The sequence below is a fragment of the Morus notabilis genome, unplaced genomic scaffold (assembly GCF_000414095.1).
Source record: "Morus notabilis unplaced genomic scaffold, ASM41409v2 Scaffold995, whole genome shotgun sequence".
NCBI classification, from domain to species: domain Eukaryota; kingdom Viridiplantae; phylum Streptophyta; class Magnoliopsida; order Rosales; family Moraceae; genus Morus; species Morus notabilis.
In genome coordinates this window covers 61,128-87,184 of record NW_010360424.1, presented here as the reverse complement: position 1 = coordinate 87,184, position 26,057 = coordinate 61,128, and the positions used below count along the sequence as shown (strand labels likewise).

General features: G+C 34.0%; 1 protein-coding gene across 1 annotated transcript; it reads left to right on the top strand.

Moving 5' to 3' along the window:
• Positions 1-6,965: 6,965 nt before the first annotated feature.
• On the top strand, positions 6,966-8,153 carry LOC112091288 (uncharacterized mitochondrial protein AtMg00810-like). The gene has a single exon (XM_024164479.1). The coding sequence runs from the start codon at positions 6,966-6,968 to the stop codon at positions 8,151-8,153; it is 1,188 nt and encodes a 395-aa protein (XP_024020247.1).
• Positions 8,154-26,057: the final 17,904 nt, after the last annotated feature.

Sequence of the window (26,057 nt, the reverse complement as noted above, 5' to 3'; positions counted from 1 at the left end):
GTCCTTGGTCATATTTTGTAACGCAGAGGCGGCTGAACTTGGAAAAGGAAACCACCTCCATTTCTCTGATCAAGTACCAGCTCCAGTACTGGAAAGAAGAAGAAGGAAACGTCACAGGGTGTTGAACGTAAAGGAAGGTCCATTGTTGATGCAAGAAGAGCTAGAAGAAACCTTGGAGGGGATTCGGATTCTCTCATCATCATTTTAGTCTTTCTTATTCTCATTACTTTGTTTTTCTTGTTAAAGAATATTTACTCTTCTTCTTGAATCTGAACTTGAATTCATAAATATATTTCTATGAGATTATGATGTGTTGGCTGAGGTTGTTGATTTGTTAAATATTAAGTTGCTAGTTGATGTTGAATGGATTTGATGATTATTTCTCTGTTTATTCAAGTGAACTGAATTTGTGCCTTAACTGTGATTGGGAAATCATAAGAGGGGAGTATAGCTTTGATTAGATCTGGGAAGATTTAGTTGAGTGGACACAACTTGAATAGTGCAGGTTCTTAGATCTTGTTTTAGATTTTTGATTCACATGATATAGGAATATATTGTGTCTTGCATAACCATATGATTTAGAGCTTCATTCTCTGATTTTAGAGTCTATATTTGCAAAGGGATTTGTGGGATTTAGCTTTAAGATCAGTAGACAGAGGATTGGAAAATCCCTGGTTTAGTAAATCTGGTTAACAGGAAGTAGTCATTGCTGTCCGTTGCTGCAGCATCGCGCATCACTGATAGCAGACATTTTAGCAATTGTGAGCCACGCACAGTGATTTTGGCCAATTTTATTTGCACATTTTGTTATTAATTAGTTTTATCTTTGTTGTTCATTTTCTTACAGTCAGATTATCATTAGTTTTTAACATCTTAAAATCAACTTTAGTTTTCTTCTTAAAAACTTGAATAGAATTAACTTAGCAACTTGATTTCAAAAACACACAATCCCTGTGGGACGATACTTGGTTATTCATCATTTTACTACTTGTTGACTCGTGCACTTGCGAGATTCTAGATTCACAATTTTAGGCAACAACCGGTGGTGTGCAATTCGGTCGACTGGTGGCCTCAGTGTAGTCCGGTCGACCGATGAAGAACACTAGTGCGAGAAAACTCGTGGAAATCAATTTGAAAACCTGCAAATTCAGTCTCAATTCACAATATCTCAAGGGACAATACCTGAATCCGGGTTCTAGGTACTAAAACATGTCCAAAGAACCCAAGATCCCCAATTTCTACCCTAGTTTTACTCAAAATCCATCAAAATTCGTTTCGAACCAAAAATAAGTTTTAGAATCCAAAAATTTAGGATTTCAAGAGAGGTTTTTAAGAAATCTTACCTTGAATCCTTCTCTTGATGTTGAAAACTCTTTGAAACTTTCATTTGGTTCGAAATCCGGTTGATTTGAGACAAAATAGGAGAGAGAACCGAGAGAGAGAGTGAGAGAACGAAGATGAGAGAGAGAGAGAGTGGTCAGTGGGCACAGGAAGGAAGGAGAAAAAGAAAGAAAAGGAAGAAAAGAAAAAGAAAAAGAAAAAGAAAAGAAAATAGATAAGTATCAACATTAAAAAACAGTCCAGAAATGCGCCCATACACACTTCTGGATTAAAATGAGATTACTGGGATATTTAAATACCTTAGAATTATTTTAAATTACACGTCAGAAACATTTATTAATCAAAACTCAATTAATTAAATCAGATTAGGCACACTAATAATTCTTAATTATCTCAATTAATTCCATTTAATTCCTCGGGGTGTTACAATACTGTAGCGAACCATGAACCATGATTCGAATCAGAGAACGAATCCTCCAACCAAACGAGCTAGCGTTTGATAATTCGACTTTTTAATTTGAGTTAAGATCTAATTTTATATAAATTTTTTTTATTATAGTAAAAAAGTTATATGTGATTATTTTAAAAAACTTTTTATTATAGTAAAACTTGAATTCTAAATTCAAATCGGTGAAATAAACAACACCTTAAATCTAATCAAAATTACATCAAAAAGAACAAATTGAAAAATTTTAAAAGTATGCCTTTAATTTTGAGAAAAATTAGGGTGTGTTTTTTTTCCATAATTTGAATTAAGATGATTGGAATAAAGATCTTAATTTGAATTGAAAGTATATACACATTTAAATTAAGGTTTAAATTGAGAATTTATTTAAGTTTTTGTTTAGTTATACTAAAATTTGAGTTGTAAATAGTAAAAGATAAAGGAGATGTAATTATTTTTGTTTGGAATTTATTATTTAAGTAAGACAAAATAATATTTTAATTGTAGCATTTAACTTGAGTTGAAGGGTGGGAGTTGAACTTGAAAACGTAACTGCTGACTTGTTAATACTCGATTCTTCATTTGAGTCATGGGGGACTGAACGTAAAGTTAAGTTGGAGTTTGCACTCGAGTTGGCTTCACTCAAGTGAAGTGAAGCAAATGATCAGCCTCTTAGGAGACGCTTGGTTCATGGATTAGAATCATGAGATTAGAACTATTTTCGATTTACGTGTATTTTTTGTGAGAGAAAATACTGTAGTGAACCATGAACCATGATTCGAATCAGGGTACGAATCGTCTTACCAAACGTCACATGAACTCACCTTTTAAATGCATTATTTTAAAATTTTTACTATTTATTCTTGATTAATAGTTAATTAAAGATATTAATCAAGTGTAAAAGAAAAAAATTCAACACTCATACATTCAAAGGGATATTTTCCACTTTATTCCTTTAATTTTACTTAAATATAATTTTTGCTCTTGAGCTTTTTAAAATCTAAAAACTATTCTTTGTGTTTTTTAAACTAGACAAAAAAATATCCCTTATTTTAACTTTTATGGTTTACTTTTTTAAAAAATGGTTAAATTATCCTTGAATATTTTATATACTATTTAAATTTAAAAAAAAATTTTACAGCATCAATTTGAACAAGTCTTTTTTCTTCTTTTTTTCATTTTAAGAAGAAAATGAAATCTTAAAAAAAAAAAATTCAAATTAGTAGAAATGTGCTATTCTAACAAGTTGGTTTGTTAGGCTCTATATTGAACAGTTATTTTTTAAAGATTTCAAAATTTAATGTATAGTAAACCAAATTTTTAGAATAGCCCAGTCCTACTAACTTGACAAAAAAATTTACATTTTTTTTTTGAGATTTCACTTTCTTCATAAAATAGAAAAAAAAAGAAAAAAAAATCTTGTTCATATTTAGTGTTTTAAATTTCACACATTGCTGAATGACTAAATCTAAGATGATAAAAAAAAAAACAAAATCTAAGAGGAGTATTTAGAAGTTAGTAGCCCAGCACAAATTTGAACAATATCTTAAGACAATTTGGTCATTTTAAAAAATTAAACAAAAAGTTAAAATAATAGATATTTATGTCTGGTTTGAAAAACGTAAGTTATAGTTTTTGAATTTTAAAAAACTCAAGGTAGAAATTATATTCAAATAAAATTAAATGGATATTTTATGGCTTTTCTCTAAAAAATTATACAAAATTGAGATAATCTCTGTTAGAGATAGTTTGTTAGAGTGTTGTACACGTGTCAATTAGACATTGGCTAGTATTGTAATTAGTTAGAGCTTAGTTGAGTTATTTAAGCCGTTTACTGTACAGATTATTGTGTAATGAAGAATACATTCTTTTCTTCAGATATTGTCGTTTCCTCCTTTTCTTGAATCTTGATATGGTATCAGAGCCTTCTGATTCTGGCGAGAGTGGTTCTTTGTCCGCCAAGGCAGAACCTTTGAATTCCTCTATTTGTTTCAATCTTGTTTCCTTCAGTCACCCAATTTCAGTTCGGCTTGATCATTCTAATTTTCTTCCGTGGAGAAAGTTGGCTGTTGCTACGATTCGAGGGCACAAGTTGCTGGATTTCATCTCCGATTCAAATTCTTCACCGATGAAGTTTCTCAGTGACGCGGATGAAGTCGCAGGATGAATTAATCAAGATTTCTTGAACTAGGAGTAGCAAGATCAGCTGTTGGTGTCCTGGCTTCTTTCTTCCATGACCGAGATCGTTCTTTCTAGGGTTGTCAATTGCGAGACGTCAGTGCAGGTCTGGTACACTCTGAATCTCTACTATGTTGCTCAGATTCGTGCCAAAATTTCTCAATATAAGACTCAACTCAAAAACATCAAGAAAACTTCTTTGACAATGAATGATTATTTGCTGCAAATTCGTCATTGTGTGAGTATGCTGAATCTTGTTGGAAATCCTGTATCCTCTAAGGAACACCTTGAAGCAATTTTTGAAGGATTATCCTCTGAATATGATACGTTTGTTCTCACTGTGGAAGCTCGGAATGATACTTTTACGGTTGAAGAAATTGAGTCTCTTCTTCTTTCACAAGAGGCGCGGATTGAGAAGAATCATAAATCCCTTGATTCGGCTCAAGCCAATTTGGCTTCTTCTCATTCAAATCAAGGGAACAAGAAAAGGTTCAATTCTAGTTTTTCCCCTCAATTTGGGAACAATTCTGGTCTTTCCTCACAATTTGGGAATCATTTTTCCCGTGGGAATTTTCAGTCTCAATCTTTTGGTCATTTTCCATCTCGAGGTGGGGGCAATTCCAGTGGTGGTCGAGGTCGTAACAGTGGAGGTGGTCGTGGTTCTTAGCCCTCTAACAGACCACAGTGTCAGCTTTGTAGTCGTGTTCGTCATGTTGTCATTAATTGCTATTACCGTTTTGATCATTCTTTTCAAGGGCCCTCTCATTTCCAGAATAGACAGAGACCTTTTCCGAGTCCTGTTGCTAATGTTGCCACCCCTTCCAACCCATTTGTGGACTCTAATTCTGTTCAAGCTTTCCTTGCCACTCCAGACACTGTTGCAGATCCAAGTTGGTATCCTAACTCAGGAGCTTCCAGCCATGTCACTCTGAATACAGACAACCTGGTAGAGATGACAGATTATTTTGGATTTGAACAAATGTTGGTAATGGTAAGGGTCTTGCTATTAGTCACGTTGGTCAGTCTAGTTTTGCCTTTCCCTATGCATCAAAAATTCTTTCTTTAAAAAATCTTTTACATGTTCCTGAAATTAAAAAAAATCTCCTTAGTGTATCTAAGTTTGCTCTTGATAACAATGTCTTTTTTGAATTTCATTCTCACAAGTGTTTTGTTAAGGATCAGGTTACCAAAACTATGCTTTTGGAGGGGAGCCTTAAGAATGTACTGTATGTGTTTGGTCAAGATCAAATTAACCTTCCTCAACAGCAGCTGCCTCATCCCATTCGATTTCCTGTTTCTCCTGTACATAATTCAATTTCTCATGCACATGTTCCCATTTCTGTTAATAACACAACAGCCAATATTACTGTCCATCCTTCTTGTCCAGTTTTTGAGTTGTGGCATAATCGTTTAGGCCATCCTTCGGCCAAAATTGTAACCACAGTTCTGAAAAATTGTAACATTTCTCTTAGCAATAAAAGCCCTACTTCCATTTGTGCTGCGTGTTGCCTTGGTAAAATTCATAAGTCTCCTTTTCCATTGTCTACTACCTATTTTAATGCTCCTTTACAATTGGTTCACACTGATTTATGGGGCATGGCACCTGTGCAATCCTCTAGTGGCTATAGGTACTATATAAGTTTCATTGATGCCTTCTCTAGATTTACTTGGATCTACATGCTTAGAAGCAAGTCGGATGCATTCCAAACCTTCATTCATTTCAAAAACCAGGTTAAATTGCAATTAGGTTTCAAGATTAAGACCATTCAATCTGATTGGGGCGGTGAGTATAGGGCTTTCACTGATTTCCTTTTGTCTCATGGTATTGTTCATCGTGTCTCTTATCCACATGTGCATGGGCAAAATGGTGTTGCTGAACGAAAACATCGTCATATTGTGGAAAATGGTTTAACCTTACTTGCTAAGTCTTCTTTACCTTTAAAATACTGGGATGAAGCCTTTCGTACCGTTGTTTATCTTTATAATAGGCTTCCTAATTCTATTTTACAGTTCAAAACCCCTCTTGAAGTGCTATTTCATACTCAGCCTGAATTCTCCCAACTAAAAGTGTTTGGTTGTGTCTGTTATCCTTATCTTCGGCCTTACAATAAGCATAAACTTAATTTCCGATCTGCTGAGTGTACATTTCTTGGTTATAGTCTAAATCAAAAAGGGTACAAGTGTCTTGATAAGTCTGGCAGGATCTTTGTTTGCCGAGATGTCATCTTTGATGAAGGAGTTTTTCCTTTTTCCACTTCTAAGGTAACTTCTACTCCTTCTGTTTCTTCCTCTTCCCTGCCTCCAGTCTCTCCGATACTCCTGTTATTCCAGTAATTTCTCCTCTCCATTCTCTTCCTCTGTCTCCTGCCCATCATGCGTCCTCATCTCCTCATGGTTCACTACCATCACATTCAACAGCTCTCTGTCTAGTGACTGATCAGGGTGTCTCTAGTAATGCACCTATTACTATGACTAATGTTCCTTGTGCAGGTTCTATTGATCCCTCTATGCTTACACCAATGCCACACCAGCCGTCTTAACAAGGTCCACAAGTGATTAATTCTCACCCTATGAGTACACGCTCAAAGAAGGGTATTTTCAAGCCCAAAGTGTATATGGCTGCACAGAACCGACCTCTGTTCATGATGCTTTAGCTCAAGAACAGTGGCGAGTTGCTATGAATGATGAGTTTTTGGCTCTCATACGGAATGGTACTTGGTCCCTTGTTTCTCTGCCTGCAGGACGAAAACCAATTGGTTGTAAGTGGGTTTTTAAAGTCAAAGAAACTCCTGATGGCACACTTAATAAGTATAAGGCCCGTCTAGTGGCAAATGGGTTTAATCAAGTTGCTGGATTTGACTTCAATGAGACTTTCAGTCCAGTTGTGAAGCCGACTACAATTAGAGTGGTTCTTACCATTGCCTTAGCAAGAGGTTAGTGTATTAGACAGTTGGACATAAACAATGCTTTTCTCAATGGAGATTTACTAGAAGAAGTGTACATGACTCAACCTCAGGGTTTTGAAGATCCAAAGCATCCTCAATTTGTTTGCAGACTTCACAAGTCCCTCTATGGCCTGAAACAGGCACCTAGAGCCTGGTTTGACAAGCTGAAAAATGCTTTGTTTGCACAGGGGTTCACATCCTCCAAGTCCGACCAATCCCTGTTTATCAGGTTTAGTTCTCAACATGTCACTTTTATACTTGTGTATGTTGATGATATTTTGATAACTGGGAGTGATGAGAAGGAGGTTCAACAGCTAATCACACTGCTAAATGATTGCTTTACGTTGAAGGATATGGGAGAAGTGAACTTTTTCTTAGGAATTCATGTGACTCATACGGCAGGTGGTATGCATCTGTCTCAGAAAAAGTATGTCACTGATTTATTGTGTAAAGCCAAAATGCAAGATGCTAAGCCAATTGGAGCTCCTATGACTACTGGTTTCAAACTTTCAGCTTTTGGAAGTGATGAAGTGGAAAGCCCTCAGTTGTATAGAAGTATTGTTGGAGCCCTTCAATATGTCACTATAACTCGGCCTGAGTTATCCTACTCTGTCAACAGAGTCTGCCAGTTCATGCACAAGCCGCTTGAGACACATTGGCGTGCTGTGAAGCGCATTCTTCGATACTTGAGAGGCACACTTGATTTTGGTCTTCACCTTCAGAAATCTACTCAACTGAATTTGCTAGGTTTTTGTGATGCAGATTGGGCATCAGACCCGGATGATAGAAAGTCAACTTCTGGGTATTGTGTTTACTTAGGGTCCAACATTGTCTCTTGGTGTTCAAAGAAACAACACACTATTTCCAGATTAACTACTGAAGCAGAGTATAGGAGCCTAGCAAATGTAGTTGCCAAAGTTACTTGGCTCTTGTCTCTACTCAAGGAATTGAAGGTTGACATTCAGACTAGACCAGTGGTGTGGTGTGACAATCTTAGTACAGTCCAACTTGCTGCCAATCCTGTTCTACATGCAAGGACAAAACATGTGGAGCTTGATTTATATTTTGTAAGAGAGAAGGTAATACATAAAGTCATTGATGTTAAGCATGTTCCAGCTATTGATCAGGCAGCTGATGTACTTACCAAGCCAATATCAAGTTCTAAGTTTCCTGCTCTTAGACACAAACTCAAAGTTGAAAGTCTTTCAACCTTGAGTTTGAGGGGGGCTGTTAGAGATAGTTAGTTTGTTAGAGTGTTGTACACGTGTCAATTAGACATTGGCTAGTATTGTAATTAGTTAGAGCTTAGTTGAGTTATTTAAGCCGTTTACTGTACAGATTATTGTGTAATGAAGAATACATTCTTTTCTTCAGATATTGTCGTTTCCTCCTTTTCTTGAATCTTGATAATCTCATACGAATCAAACATTTTTAATATAGAACCCCTTTTTTTTTGTGAAACTTTAACATATAGTTCGTAAAAATTTTTGCGACCGGAATTGTTGTTATAGCATTGGATAAGTTTTTTAACAATTGGTCTATGATTATAAACAATTATGTGACGTAACTTTAAATTTATTACATGGACATTCAAAAATTAAATAGTTAAAAAATTAATCCAGCTAAAATAATAGATTCTATTGAAAGATAAAATGAATATTTGTACCAGAAAAGTTCCCATAATTTATAGACTAGTTTGGTAATGCTTTTCAACCAGCCAAAAATACTATTTTAACAAGTTTGGTCCGATTTTGTATTTGGTAAAAAACTAAAAAAGCAATTATGACAAAATTTTCTTCACTCAGAAAGCAGAAATTAAAAGCTGGCATGAATCAACTTCTGCTTTTAAATTGTGCGGGCAGCAACACTTACTTTTTAATGAATGTTTTCATATACTTAGAATACCATTTTTTATATTTTATAATACCCAGAATATCCTTGTATACATATTACTTCTCTATATTTTTTTTCCCGAAAGAACCGTGTTAAGATATATATAAACATATTTTATAAGCGTGACTCTTGTGTTTTTCCTTTGCTGAGGGTAGAATAAAAACTTTTTAAAAAATGTTATTTACGCCTGTACTATTCTACTCCTACCTTTAAAATCTCATCCCATTCTTTTTTTTTTTCTTTTTTTCTTTTTCCATATGTTATTTTCTTTCATTCTTTTTTCCCCACTATTGTCCTATGTTCTTATTTATTATTTTTTAAATGTCTATGTTCTTATAGTTTTTAACACGTGCAGGTGACGAAGTTTAACTAGAGAATATTACTTCTTAAACAATTATTTATATTAACAGTAAACTAAAAAAAATAAAATTGTTGATAATAATAATAAAATAAAAAAAATATATACACATACATTATGTTAACATTCTCCTACGTTGTCTATTTTGGTAATTAAATAGAAACAGTAAAATCAGTCTTATAGTTTATCAAACATCATGATACTACTTTTAGAACTAACAGCATTTTAAAAATTATAGTTTACCAAACACTCAGTTACTTTACAGAACAGATTATTTTTGTTTCAACACAGCTAAAAGTAATTATTTTAAAATCTACAAGATTACCAAACTGACCCTAAATCTGCTCAGTGTTTTTATGGTAGGTGCTTTATTGGATTCAATAGAATCTGATTGAAATTACATAAAAATAAAAAAAATATACAAAAAAAGATAATATCATACAAATAATATAATTTAAAATAGAACTTTATCAATAGGATATTTATTTAAAATCTTTTTTTTCCTTGCCAAACTATAACATAGTTTGTGAAAATTTTTATAGCATCCACTGTTATTTGAGCTGTTAGATTTTTAACGATTTGACACATAATTAGAAACAATTATGTGACGCTTTTTGCATATCTATAACATGGATACTAAAAAATTAATCATTAAAAAATTAACTTCTAAAATAACAGTTTCTACTGATAGATGGAAATAATTTTTACGATAAAATTTTTCATAATTATTTAATATGGGCTCTAGTCTATTTAATTATTAATTTGTAACTTGTGACCATTAATATTACAAACTACTTGTAGATGTTTCCTAGCTCAACGTTGAGTGAGTAACATAAAATTTTTCACGCTCAAGTGTTTTGGTTATTAAATTAAAGTAAATTACGCAATATTGATTATTTACCATTTTTTTATACGTGTTCCCTAAATATGTTACGATTGATATTTTGATCGACATTATTCAAAATTAAAATCCGAACAGTTATATTAATGTTGATATTTTAATTCTTTTAAACATTTTTATTGAGAAAATGATATTTCCTGATCATTATAGTAAACATGATTTAAGACACTTGCTTTGGTTTTCTTATTATGATACGTCATAGGTTCAATATCTAGACTAGAGTGTAATTTAGTAATAATTCTACATCTGATTCTATTATAGGATGCCGAGTTTAAATTTTCTTACCCCTAAGTTTAAAAACAAACAAACAAAAATCAAGACTGGAGGTAATAAACTCTATCCAGTTTTTTGAATAATGAATATTTTCGTTGTCCTTTAAACAATTTTAAATGGAAGGTAATAGTGATCATAAGTTGTCTACTGAAGTTTTTATGTAATGTTACAAATAAATTATTAATTTATAGTAAAAACATAAGTGTTCGTAAATAAATTCACCAATAAATGAATTATCGCATCATTTAATGTTAAAAAAAAAAGAAAACTATTATTAGTTTTTCGAAAATAATTTGGTCAATATGTCCCTTAGATCTTGTTAAATGCCTTCACATTCACGTAAAGACTAAATATGATATAAGCTGCCATGGAAGCTCCATATTTTGGAGAAGTCAAAAAAAAAAAAAAACGCGCATATTTCTTGAGTTTACACGTTATAATCGTGTTGTCTGGTATTATGTTCAAATGTCTACACACACCTAGGCTACTAGCTTTGGGCTTTTTTTTTTTTTTTTTTGGGGGTTAGAAAACTACTAGCTTTGATTAAGAAAAGCAAGATTGGTCCAATGATTCAAATTATAAGTTTGTAGTCTGATTGAGTTTTTCAAAATAAAAGATACTAGAAAGAGTTTATTCATTGCTCTTTTTTTCTCCCTCTCCAATTGTAAAGCGTATGAGTCCGTCCATTCACTAGTTTGTTAATCATAATAAATAATATTTGTCGTATTAAGAAAATCACGTATGATGTTTTGACAGAGTTCTGTTAGATTAATAGAATCTTTTTTGTTTGCACTCATTTAAAACTTTCATGCTCTTAGGATGTCACGAAGGTGCACCACTGGGAATCACGTGCTAGAATCTAGTGAAAACCCTATTTTAAAGTGAAAAAGGCTAAAAGGCACTACTTATATTAAACACTATTATCGATAAAAATGGGTTTAATTTATGGGTCTCAGAGATTCACTTTTTATTAGATTATGAGATTTAATATCATTGATGTCTTATAACATTATTCTTAACTTTAATTTATTTCAAATTTAAGGTTTAGTTTTGTTGGAGACATGATGGTAGAGATAAGAAAAAAGTCAAATGGATGGAATATGTGAAGGATGAAATGACGAATATCATAATTTTTCAAGTTGTTAGTATGAAAGAAAAAGAGTTAAAAATAATGAGTTATAGTTATTTGTTTAATTGTCACATTTTATTTTACTTTTTGATATTTCCTTTTTAAGGAAAAAAAATAGTATTTTTTCATTTAAATTTGACATAATCTTTTATTATTGAAAGGCTTTTTTTTGTACGAATACCCCTTCAACTTTATGTGTTTAGGAAATTAGTTCCCCAACTTTTAATTTTGACAATTTACCTCTTAAATTTTGAAATTCATTGCAATTTGGCCTAAATTAAAAACGGAGTTAAAGTTTTAAACGGTTTCTTTCACGTGAACATTTAATGAGGCTAATTTTGATCTTTTTGAATTAAATTGGTCCCCATACACACATCATGAGTGAAAATTTCTTTGAAAATGAGGGTTAACAGTTTTTTTGAGAAAATTTAAGGTTCCCCAATTTCAAAAAATTTTTGCTTATCATCTGTATATGGAGATCAATTCGATGCAAAAAAACTAAAATTGGCTTTATTAAACGTTCACGTGAAAGAAACTGTTCAAAATTTTAACTTCATTTTCAATTTGGGCCAAATTGCATCAAATTTTAAAGTTTAGGGAGTAAATTGCCAAGGCTAAAAGTTAAGGAACTAATTTGCTAAAAGTGTAAAATTGAGGGAGTGTCCATACAAAAAAGGCTTATTAAAAAGATTGGTTTATGTGGATCCATAAAGATAGGTTATCTCTCTATTTCCCCCTTTCTCATCTTCTCCCTCCGACCAAAACAAAAAATTAGACATCTCCTTCCATCTATCTCTCTCCAATCAAACACGCGTTTAAGCTATGTTTAAAACAAGAAAGAAAGAAAAATATAATGTAAACTAAGTGAGAAAATAAATCAGACTAGGGAAATAATATTATTTTTGGTGTGGATTTTCTCGTAAAGTAGTATTTTTATATTTGGAAAAATTAAAATTGAGATACTTTAAAGGATATGACATCTTTAATTCAATTTATGCCCTTATTTTTTTTCACTTAACGAAATAAACACGAGTATCAAAATTCTTGTACTAATTCCCTCACCTATCTTTTTCTTTATAATTTTCCTCCTACCAAACAAGTTTAAGGGTCCGTTTAGTGTCACGTCTCATAACATGGGTTAGTCACGTAGAGGCTCGTTTAGAAGTTACACATAACTAAGAAAGTAATTAAACATTTAGAAATATAATAATCAAAACTAAAAGTATAATATTAAAGAAATTTTCAAACAAGCCCCATATTTTTACTAAAATTAGATTACAAGAAAGTGATGGGGACTTTCACACTTTCTGACAAAACAGGTTTAAAAAAAAGCCTTTGGCATCATTCAGGGTTTCACCCACAGGATATACATACATGAACATGTAAATAACATTTATAGACATCAACCACAGCCTAGATATTCAAAGTATACAGTCGAAGAGTTTACAATCCGATAATATACAATTCTTACATTGTACAACAAGGATGAAAGAGTGCACAATTCTTTCCCTTCAACCGCTCAAGCTACGAAATTCCTGAGTTCACTACTTACTCAGCATTGCTTCTAGCGTCGCATGGGAGGGGTTATATATATATAGAAACAAAAGTAAAACATGAGTAAAAGACCCATTAGGATGTATTTAAGAAAACTTTATAAACAAGTAATTAAATGAATAAGTAAATAAATAAAGACATTCAGTTCCAATACAACAGCTAGAACCTAACATCCTTTTTTCTTAAAGGAAGTATAAACTTTAAATTCCGTATTACAGGCATCAACAAGTAATTTATACTATGATAAATTACTTACACAACCATAAGCATAAGCCTTAACACCACCGTAGTGGCCCGATCCGGGTTTCGGGTTCTGCCCCCGAGGATACTCTCTGCAGATCCTTTCTAAGTCATCAGCATGCTTACCAGTTTGCAAGATATCTTATCTTAATAAATCATTCATTAAAACTTTAAAACAGTTCATTATGATTCCAATAGCTAAAATCAAGCTATTGTGTTAAAACACTTTTCTTTATTAATAATGTCATTTCTTTAAAACATTTTGTATAGGCCAAAACTCTTTAAAACTGGCTATCAAAGAAAATGACAAGGAATCGTACCTCTCAACTACCAAACATGTTACTAGCGTTACGCTATCCTAGCTTCTGCTTCCTCAAAGCCTTCAATCCGATTCCACAAAGCCTTCAATGACATTCCTCAACAACATTGAAACAAAACAACATTTTAGGATTCAAAACAACTATACACTTCGATTTCCTATTAGTGTGCCTTAATCCAATTTCAAGTTTCACAAATCATTTCATGTTTCAAATCATCACTCATAGGATTTTGACCTCAAAACATGGATTAAAGATGCTAATTCATCTACTTTAGGTTCCCAAATGAAACTAATTTGGGTTCTCTTTGAAAATCAGGGTCAAAACAGGGTTTTAAGGTAAAACAGGTTCAAATCACGTGTGCACCGGTCGGCCGGTGACTTAATTTAGGAATATTTGAAATTAAAATCACAAAATTGATAAAATAGTTTGACAATTATGAACATTAAAAGTGCAAATTCGTGCACTTATCAGCCGATGACAGAGAAGTTATTCTCCACCGGTCAATCGGTGGAGAAGGGACCGGTCGACCGGTAAGGGCTACACAGATCGACCAACATGGCCGATTCGAAGAAAATAGGGCAAAAACCTACAAATATGAGTTCCAATCCGAGATATTTTCAATGGAATTCAATAAATCCAGGTTCCAAACAACAAATTAAGTCCAAAGAACCAATTTTCTCCACTTTTCATCACGATTTCACCCAAAATCTATTAAAATCCAATTCGAACTAAAAATAAGTTTTTCTAAAGGAAAAATTCAGGATTCAAGAGAAATTTTTCAGAAATCTTACCCCAAATCCTTCCCTTGATGATGAAAACTTCTTGAAGTTTCTCTTTGGTTCAAGATCTTGCAAGATTTCGACAAATTTTTAAGAGAGCGAAAGAGAGAGCTACGGGAGAGAGAGATAAAGAGCTGAGAGGGAGCCACAGGAAAGAAAGAAAAAAAAAGGGAAAGAAAAAGGAAAGAAAAAGAAATAAAGTAAAGTAAAGCATAATTTCAAAAGATATTTACAAAAGTAAACCAGAAAATGTGTCTACACACACTTCTGGGGTGAAAATATAAATACTAAAAATGTTTAGAATCCTTGGAAATACTTAAACTTAAATATCAGAAACATTTAATAAACATAATTAATTAATTAAATCAGATTAGGCACACCAATAAATCTCAATTATCTTAATTAATCTTATTTTATTCCTCGATGTGTTATAGTTCTACCCCCTTAAGGAATTTGGTCCTCGAAATTAGAGCTTACCTCAAAGTGTAAATAGATGCGGGTACTGCTTTTGCATCGTCGTTTCAAGCTCCCACGCCACTTCCTTGACACCATGGTGTTGCCATAGCACCTTCACTAGTGGGATCTCACAATGACGTAAACTTTTTATCTTCCGAGCAAGAATCTGAACCGGTGCTTCTTTGTATGTCGCGTCATACTGTATCGGAACGTCATACCATTGCACAACGTCCTCTGGATCGGGTTGACATTTACGAAGCATGGAGACATGGAACATGTCATGTACATGAGATAACTTAGGCGGTAAAGCAAGATGATACGCCACGACACCGACTCGTTACATGATCAGGAATGGTCCAATGTACCTTGGCGCAAGTTTCCCTTTTACACCAAAGCGAACAACTCCTTTGCGCGAGGAAACCTTCAACAAAATGAAGTCACCTTCTTGAAATTCTAAAGGTCTACGCCTTCTGTCAGCATAGCATTTTTGACAACTTTGAACCGTTAACAATCGTTCCCGGATAACAGCTATCTTTTCGTTATTCTCTTGAATAACTTTTGGTCCAATAGTAAGTCGATCCTCTGGTTCAAGCCAACAAATAGGTGATCTATAGGGTCTACCATAGAGAGCTTCAAACGGTGCCATGCCGATACTGGCCTGATAGATATTGTTGTAAGCGAACTAAGCAAGGTGAAGATATTTCTTCCAGTTTCCTTCGAAGTCCAAAATACAAGCACGAAGCATATCCTTCAGAATCTGAATAACTCTTTCAAATTGTCCGGCAGTCTGATGATGAAAAGTCGTGTTGAAATTCAATTATGTTCCCATGGCTTCTTGAAAACTTCTCCAATAACTTGCATTGAAGCGAGTGTCATGATCAGATGTGATGGTCAACGGCACTCCGTTAAGTCTGACGATGTGCTCCAGATACAACTCTACCAAGATCTTCTGGGAATACTGTTGGTCTCCGAATCGAATTCGGATGCGGAAGCGTGGGGGGGAGGTGGATCATTTATAACAAAAATTTTCATAAAACCTTTGAGATGCTCTATAGATTATATTAATTTATGCACGAATAAATTAATCTCATTAATTCATTTATTAAGAACTAAATTAGGAAAAATACCTGGAGGCCGACTCGGTTGATAACTTGAGTTCTTTGACCTCGAACAATCCTTGCTCCAAAGCTTTGTGTTTAGAAAACCAATGTCTTCCACGTCAATTCCTAGAATCCACGAAGACGTGTGTGTGGGCACACATGAGACAAAACGGGTTACAATAAACACTTGAATTTCCACAAACACCAACGCATGCACGATGTGGAATTTTTAGAGAAAAAATTTTCCTTCTCACTCTTATAGAATTTCGGCCACCTCTAAAAATTAGGGCAAAATTCGTTTTTAAGAATTGTGTCTCAAAAAATTGTATCCACAATTTTATACTATTCTCTTATTTATAGAGTAGAAGTCAAACTTCTAAAAGGAATCCAATCTCTATCTCCAAGATAAAGCTTGTTAATTATCTCCTATTTGAATTTTAAACAAAATCTCCTATTCCCTTATCATCCTATATGGCCGGCCATTCTAAGGGGATTCTCATCCCTGTGTGGCGCCAATATCAGATAGGGAAGGAAGAGAAAATCATCCTTTATCCTGTAGTCCAATTTTATTTCAAATTCAAATTCGAATTTAAGTCAAACTTAAATTAATTTGAATTCTAAATTGAACAACCTATCAAATAAGTTTAAATGGATAAATCTAGATGTGTTCAAATTCAAATTAAACACTTTAATTAATTAATTAATTCTATTAATTCCAATAGTTACTCTACTATAAACTTGGAATTGCACTCTCGAAATTATAGACATAAATTACTTCTAAACTGTGAAGTGTCCATTTGATATAGTCATTGCATATAGATCAATTCTCTATAAATAATTCATAATTAGAGCAAGGTAAAATCCGTTAACCTCTCTAATTACTTCTTTATCCTTGAGTACCATTGATTCTCTAATGGACAGTGATTCATAAAACACATTCATGAATCAGAGCTCCTACTGGTCCAAGTACCGAATCAACCCTCAAGAGAATTATTTATCTACTTCTTTCTTAAGAAGGAACGGATTCCATCTCGTGTAATAACATTCCCGGCTACCTACTTCATCATGTCTCCAAAATACAAGGAATAAGATTCAGGATCTCAGAATCCGTACCGAGTAAATCAAAAGATACAAATCCATAAATAGGAGTTTGTTAAGAACTCAGGATTAAGATCATTCTATATAGGACCATCGATAGACTCAATTAGAATTTCTATACTTAACAGAAATTATTAGAAATTCATATTGTGTTTGTGTCCTTGTTCCACATAATCTCATTATGCGAAATACACTCATTCAATATCTCACCATATTAACAGTGCGGATATAAATAATCACAGAATTTTCATTGATATTCATACAATATTCACAAATATATACACATAAAATGATGAATAAATTATTTTATTAAATAAATAATAAATATCATATTACATCTTATGCTTCTAGGACACCAATCCCAACAAATACGTCACTCGAAATGGTATAAAGTGTGCAGATTTCGTTAACTTGTCCCCCACCACCCAGATGGCATCGTGCTTCTGCTCGGTTCTTGGTAATCCCATCAGAAAATCCATCATCATGTGTTCTCATTTCCATCCTGGAACAGGAAAAGGCTGTAATTCTCCAGCGGGTTTCTAGTGTTCCGTTTTAATTCGGAGGTAAGTTACACATTCTGAAACATATTCACGAATGTCTTTCTTCATACCTTTCCATTAGTATTGCCTCTTAAGATTCTGAAACATCTTGGTACTTCCAAGATGAATAACATACCGTGACTTATGGGCTTCATACAGAACTGCCTTTTTGATCTCATCTACCTTAGGAACAACTAGCCGATTTCAAAAATAAAGTGCTTCATTCTCCCAGCTTTTCCAATCCTCAAGTTGCTATCCATTCTGAATTCGAATCCAAATTCCCTAGAGATGAGAATCATGCCATTGATTCTGCTTGACTTGTTGCACAAGAGCTGGGGTAGAAGTCAGATTATACACCATTACCTGGTTATAATCCTCGTAGTACTGCAGATTATAATCACTTACAACTTCAGTCATTTTTCAGTCTTCTAAAGCCAACGATGCCAAAGACCCTAAAGTCTTCCTGCCAAGGGCATCAGCAACCACATTAGCTTTTCCAGGATAATATTGCAACGTGAAGTTGTAATCTTTCATGTATTCCATCCATCTACCCGAGATTCAGATCCTTCTGAGTAAACAAGTACTTTAAACTCTTATGGTCTGAGAATACCTGAAACTTTACCCCATAATGATAACATCTCCATATCTTTAGAGTAAATATCACCGCTGCTAGTTCTAAATCATGAGTGGGGTAGTTCCGGTAATGTGGCTTCAATTGGCGAGATGCGTAAGCTACAACGCGTCCACCTTGCATCAAAGCACATCCAAGTTCACTTCTTGATGCGTCAGAATATACTTCATATGGCTCATCGCTATTAGGTATGGTCAGAACTGGTGCACTTGTCAGTCTGGTCTTTAACTCTTGAAAAGCATCTTCACATTCAGCGCCGTTCGAATCTGACTTTTTTCTTGGTCAATCGAGTCATTGGTGCAGCAATGCTCGAGAAGTCCTTCAAAAAATGCCGATAGTATCCTACAAGTCTGAGGAAACTTTGAATCTTCACTACATTCTTCGGCCTTTCCCATTGTAGCACAGTCTCAATCTTCAAAGGATCTATTGAAATTCCTTGTCCTGATATAATATGTCCGATGAACTTCACTTTCGTTAGCGAAAAGTTACACTTCTCCTTTTCTCGCATACAACTGGTGCTCACAAAGAGTTTGAAGAACAATTCTTAAATTATGCTCATGTTCCTCCTAAGTCTTCGAGTAAATCAAAATATCATCGACGAAGACTACTACGAATTGATCCAAGTAAGGCCAAAAGACCCGGTTCACTAAATCCATGAAGGCCACAGGAGTGTTCATCAACCCAAAAAGCATCACGAAAAACTCAAAATGCCCATACCGGGTTCTAAAAGCAGTTTTCAGGATGTCGTCCTCCTTAACTTTAAGCTGATGATATCCATACCTTAAGTCAATCTTAGAGTAATACTGTGATCCACCCAACTGATCGAATAACTCATCAATCCTCGGTAATGGGTATTTATTCTTCACAATTATTCTATTCAATTGACGATAATTAATACACAACCGAAAAGATCTGTCGTGTTTCTTCACAAACAACACAAGTACACCAAATGAGGAAGTGTTATTCCTAATATATCCTTTTTCTGCTAACTCACCTAGTTGCTTCTTTAATTATTTCATTTCAACAGGTGTCATTCGGTAAGGAGGAATGGAAATAGAAGCCGTTTTCGGTATTAGATTGATACATAATTATATTTCTCGATATGGCGGTAAAGCGGGTAACTCATCCGAAAAGACATCTGTGAATTCATCCACCACAAGAATTCCCATATTATCACCGGTTACAACAGGTTCACCTTCTAAGGCAAGAAGGAAAGAAAATCATGCTAAGTTCCTACGTCCCCCAACACTCTATTTCAACAATCGTTCTTCCATAACTGGGTTCATATCTGCTTGATAAGTAATTGTCTTTCTAGAATTGGTAATCAAAGTTAATCTCATACGGTAACAATCAACAATTGCACCGTATTTTGACAACCAATCCATTTTGAGCACCGTGTCAAACATACTAATCGGAAGGATTACTAGGTCAGCTCTCAATCGCTCACCTCCAATTGTGATTTCACACGATCTACACACACTAACTACCTCCACACATCCCAGTGGGGAGTTCAATATCATTGGGATTTTCAGATTCTCAGATTTCAATTTCAAAGTTTGAACAAATGTACTTGATATAAAGGAATGTGTAGCACCCGTATCAAATAATACGTGAGCTAAAGAGTGTGAGATCAGAAATATACCCTTAACAACAGTATTGGCGGCATGACGTTTAGAACTTCCCCATGTCAGGGTATAAGCTTGTCCTTACGCTTTTTCCTTTCCTATATCACCAATATTAAGCCTCTGGTTACCTGGCCTATACTGCTGTGGTGAAGGTAACTGCATTGATCCTGACGCTGGAGGCCAAAATTATGGATAATACGGCGGACGATAGGTTGGCGCAGAAGGGAATGACATTTGTGTCGGCAGCGATGGCTGGTAAGATGGCACAAACTGTGGTAACCTCGCATGACTAAAGGAGGTGTCACTCTGAAGCTGTTGAGTCGGCGGTCGATTTTGATTAGGATAATTCCTCCTAATATGGCCAATCTGCCCACAATGATGACATTTTGGTCTATAGGGACCACTCTTGTCACTTCCAGATGAACTAGTGTTACCACTAACCACTTATCCACTAATCTACCCCTGATTACGATTCCTCATATTACTCCGTTATGGCAAAAGCTCGACCAGTTGTTTCCCTACTTTGATAATAAGCTTGATTATCTTGTTCCACACTTGTAGCGGCTACCACCAGTTCTCGGTAATTATGAATCCTTAGAGCCATTAATGACCTCCTTATCGAGCTCTTATGACCTTTCTCAAACTTTAGGCTCTTCATGTGTTCAGATTCCACTAGAGATGGCGCAAACCGGGATAAATCATTAAACTTAGCCTCATATTCCCTCATCGACATGTCACCTTGTTGTAAGGATATAAACTTCATCACCTTTTCATCCTGATAACTCTAAGGGAAGTATTGTTCATTGAAAAGGGCTTCAAACTGATCCCAAGTCCTCACTGTAACATCATGCCTTCTTCTTACTTGCTTCCACCAAGTACTCGCTTGGCCTTCTAGCTTATACACCTAGAATTCCACCCAGTACTCCTTCGGTACTCCCATAGATTCAGATGTTTCACTATGGATCGAACCAATATTCAGCCTCCTGGGGTCGACCCTCACTGTTGAATGTAAGGATAGGTCCATGCATGAATTCACAAAAATAGCTCTGCTTTCTATCTTCAGCCGGTCTCTCATTCTGAGCTCGGGTGGCCATCCTTTGGAAAATGACATACATAGCGTCCATAAATTCCTCAGTCTGTGGTGCCAGATGATTAACTGACCTACAACACGACGGCATCTCCTTTAACTAAAAAGAAACTAGACTGTTTAGTGGATTCTTGATGCCATACATGTATGCACAATCTAGTTGTTTCTAAACCAAAGGCTCTAATACCAAGTATTGTCACACCCCAAAGCAGGGGTTAGTGACATTGAGGCTCATTTAGAAGTTAAACATAATTAAGAAAGTGATTAAACATTTGGAAATATAATAATCAAAGAAAACAAAGCCTCTGGCATCATTCAGGGTTTCACCCATAGGATATACAATATTGTACATACATGAACATGTAAATAACATTTACAGACATCAACCACAGTCTAGATATTCAAAGTATACAGTCGAAGAGTTTACAATCCGATAATATACAATTCTTACATTGTACAACAAGGATGAAAGAGTGCACAATTCTTTCCCTTCAACCGCTCAAGCTACGAAATTCCTGAGTTCACTACTTACTCAGCACTGCTTCTAGCGTCGCCTGGGAGGGGTTATATATATATGGAAACAAAAGTAAAACATGAGCAGAAGACCCATTAGGATGTATTTAAGAAAACTTTATAAACAAGTAATTAAATGAATAAGTAAATAAATAAAGACATTCAGTTCCAACACAACAACTGAAACCTAACATCCTTTTTTCTTAAAGGAAGTATAAACTTTAAATTCCGTATTACAGGCATCAACAAGTAATTTATACTATGATAATTACTTACACAACCACAAGCACAAGCCATAACACCACCGTAGTGGCCCGATCCGGGTTTCGGGTTCTGCCCCCGAGGATACTCTCTGCATATCCTTTCTAGGCCATCAGCATGCTTACTAGTTTGCAAGATATCTTATCATAAGAAATCATTCATTAAAACTTTAAAACAGTTCATTATGATTCCAATAGCTAAAATCAAACTATTGTGTTAAAATACTTTTCTTTATTAATCATGTCCTTTCTTTAAAACATTTTGTATAGGCCAAAACTCTTTAAAACAAGCTATAAAAGAAAAGGACAAGGAATCCTACCTCTCAAGTACCAAACATGTTACTAGCGTTGCGCTATCCTAGCTTCCGCTTCCTCAAAGCCTTCAATCCGATTCCTTAACTAGCATTGATACAAAATAATGTTTTAGGATTCAATTCTCATTCCTAAAACAAATCAAGCTCAATTATACACTTCGATTTCCTATTAGTGTGCCTTAATCCAATTTCAAGTTTCACAAATCATTTCATGTTTCAAATCATCATTCCAAGTATTTTGACATAAAAACTTGGTTAAAGATGTTAATTCATCTACTTTAGGTTTCCAAATGAAACTAATTTGGGTTCGCTTTGAAAATCAGGGTCAAAATAGGTTCAAATCACGTGTGCACCGGTCGACCGGTGACAGAGAAATTATTCTCCACCGGTTGGCCGATGGAGAAGGAACCAGTCGACCGGTCCGGTCGGCCGGTGGGGGCTGCACAGATCAGCCAACATGGCCAATCTGAAGAAAATAGGGCCAAAACCTGCAAATCTGAGTTCCAATCCGAGATATTTTTTAAGGAATTCAACAAATCCAGGTTCTAAACGACAAATTAAGTCCAAAGAACTAATTTTTTCCAATTTTCGTCATGATTTCACCCAAAATCCATTAAAATCCAATTCGAACTAAAAATAAGTTTTTTAAAGGAAAAGTTCAAGATTCAAGAGAACTTTTTCAGAAATCTTACCCCAAATCCTTCCCTTGATGTTGAAAACTTCTTGAAGTTCCTCTTTGGTTCAAGATCTTGGAAGATTTTGACAAATTTTTAAGAGGGTGAAAGAGAGAGCTACGGCAGAGAGAGTGAGAGAAACGACAGAGAGAGAGAGAGCTGAGAGGGAGCCACGGGAAAGAAAGAAAAAAAGGGAAGGAAAAAGGAAAGAAAAAGAAATAAAGTAAAGGATAATTTTAAAAGATATTTACAAAAGTAAACCAGAACATGTGTCTACACACACTTCTGGGGTGAAAATATAAATACTAAAAATGTTTAGAATCCTTAGAAATATTTAAACTTAAATATCAGAAACATTCAATAAACATAATTAGTTAATTAAATCAGATTAGGCGCACTAATAAATCTCAATTATCTCAATTAATCTTGTTTAATTCCTCGAGGTGTTACATTTAATTTGCTTATTCGAGTTTTTAGTTCGAGTTGAGATTTGACTTTATGTGAGAGCTTTTTACTGTAGCAAAAAAGTTAAATGTGATTATTTTTAAGAGCTTTTTACTGTAACAAAACTCGAATCGGTGAAATGAACGGAGCCTAAGTGTTTACCATGCCATCAAATACATAACCCTTAATTATGGAAAAAAAAACATAACGTTTAATTTCTTTTTAGGAAAATAATGATAAGACAATATTGTTATTATATTAAACGGGGATGAACTATACTATCGTAAAGCCAAAAGTTCTAACTCATCATTTTTTTTTAGCAAAAAACATTTGGAAGTTTTTTTTTTTTTTGAAGTAAAACATATGGAAGTTTTACTACACTCGTAATCACTAATTTGTTGCTTTTGAAATAACATGAACACAACATAATGTGATTCTATATTTTTTTTAATACAAGAATCCATCTCATGATATTATATAAAATAATAATGTAATAATTAATACACATTTGACAATTTATTTCTAGTTATTCAAAGCGTTCCCAAACTTTTTATGATCTTTATTATTATTCTCTTCTCCTTGAATAAATTAGTTTGTGGGCACCATTCAATCTTCTTAGATTTATTAAACATCTTCAAGAACACTGATCTCAAATTTCCTTATGATCTCTCTAGGATATGAACGATAAATTACTTGACAGTTATATTGTTAGGTAGTGTTTTTAGTTCGCTAAATTTGTTATTTTAGCGATGTTTTGTGTGGCATTAGTGCTATGAGTCTCTCAATTTTAGTCAATTAAATTTTTCATCAAGTGTGGAGGCTTTACTAAAAACGCATGCGTGTACTGGATTGTTATAGTACCTGTTTTGAGTTTCCATTAATCTGATACACATTTATTTCATTTTTTAGGGATTTTGAAGTAAATGACCGCTTTTTAGTGGGTTTTAGAAAATGGAAGTTTTGTAAAATTAAGAATGTGATTTTTTTTTATTAATTTTAGTTTATCATTGATTAACTTAGTGGTTGATCACGGTTTAACTTTAATTTGTACCTATTAACTTGATGATTTATTACTGATTAACTTATATTAACAACTGATTAATCAAATATCATTTAATAATTGATAAATTTCAATCATGATAAGCCATTGGTAAATTGATAGCAAAAAGCTATTAGTAAATTGATAAATTGTTAACAAATTAGTAAATTGATAACAAAATCATTAGTAAAGTGATAATAAATTAGTTTATCACTGATTACGTGAAAAAAAAACAACCATTTTCCCTAAAAAAAATGTTAAATCATTTATCTAAACAATAAAATGTTCAACCATCGATTGAAAAAGATGCAAAAAAGGGCCATTTGCGTAATTTTTCAGTGTTTAATTTGAGTTTGCTAGTGAAACTAGTTAGGATTGTAATTCTCTTGTAATTTTAGATCAATATAAATTATTATTCGTGTTTGTATTCCTTTGAATTGTAATACATTCTCCTTTAAAAAAAAAAAAAACCATTTTCTGATCAGTGATATGGGACTTTACGATCCTATACCTATATGTTAAGAATGAATGGGTTTCATTGCTGCCGTGCGAATGTTTTTTTTCCTTTTTTTCCTTTTTTTTTTTAATTTTCGTGCTTTCCACCGTTTTTTTTTTTTTTTTTTTTTTTTTTTTTTTTTTTTTTTTTACTTTTCATTTTGTAAACTTTCTTTCCATTTTTTTTACTCTTTTTACATTCTTATCTTTTTTTTTGTCTTATTATACTTTTTTCCTTCTCTCTAAATGGCTCTCATAGATATATTTCTCTATAATTTCCGATTTAAAGAATGTATTGATATCCATGTCTATTTTTAAAAAATTATGTTTTCCTAATAAAACGCTAGTTAAGCGAGTTTTTATTTGTTTTTTGTTTTAAATTTTTATTTTTTTCTCTCTTTTTATTTATTTATTTTTTCATTCTTATCCATTTTGTCTTATTATAATTTTTTTATTTTTCCAAATAAGATACTAATAAATATTTTTACATACAAAATCTCAAGCGCGTGCGCGTGTAGTTTTAATTAGTATATTAAAAAATTAGATGAGATAGAAAGAAATGTTAATATTACTATTTTTATAACTCTTTATTTTTTTGTATTCACTATTTAATATATAAATTATATTATATCATTTATTATTTAAATATAATATATCATATTAGTGCACTAAAAAGTGATAAAAAGAGGGAAAAAAAATGAATCTAACATTTTTCTATCACATGTATTCTACCTTCTATATAAGCTGAGAGCATAATTCTCTTACGATAATACGTGCAACATGGAGTCACAGCCACCTGTTGTCCTCGTGGGTTCTGGAACTTTTCAAAGTGAGGACAAAAGCTGAGAAAAACAGAAGAAAAAAATAAAAGAAAAAAAATTAAAAGAAAAACAAGGGAGATATCCCATCAAGTGTGGGCCCACTGAACTCGGAACTAGCTTACGTACCTCGCTGCATGCTCTTCGAAATGCTTCCCCACGCTCTGAGACAGCGCGTGTAATGTAATTCCCGGACAAGGAGCGTATGGTGCGCACGTTGTGCTAGTGCTGGAACTTCGGGTCGGCGGGCCGCCTGAAGCCCGAATTTTTTCGGGCTCGGGCGAGCCGGCCCAATTTCTGCCCGTCCAAGCAAGAAATTCGGGTTCGGGCTCGGGCAGCCCGGATTTGACATGTCCACCATTGCCCGCCGCCGTCTAACCCCCGTCCGCCGGGATTTTTTTGCATTTTTCCGACCAAGCCCGAACTGCCCGACCCAAAAATTGGGTGTGCCCGAATTGCCCGACCCGAAGCCCGAATTTTTAAATTTTTTGAATTTTGCCTGAATTTGTCATGCCTGCCCGAATACCCGAAAACGGCTAGTTTTTTTAATTTTGCCCGAAAATCCGAGTTGCTCGAATTGCTCGAAAACCCAAAAATGGCTAGTTTTT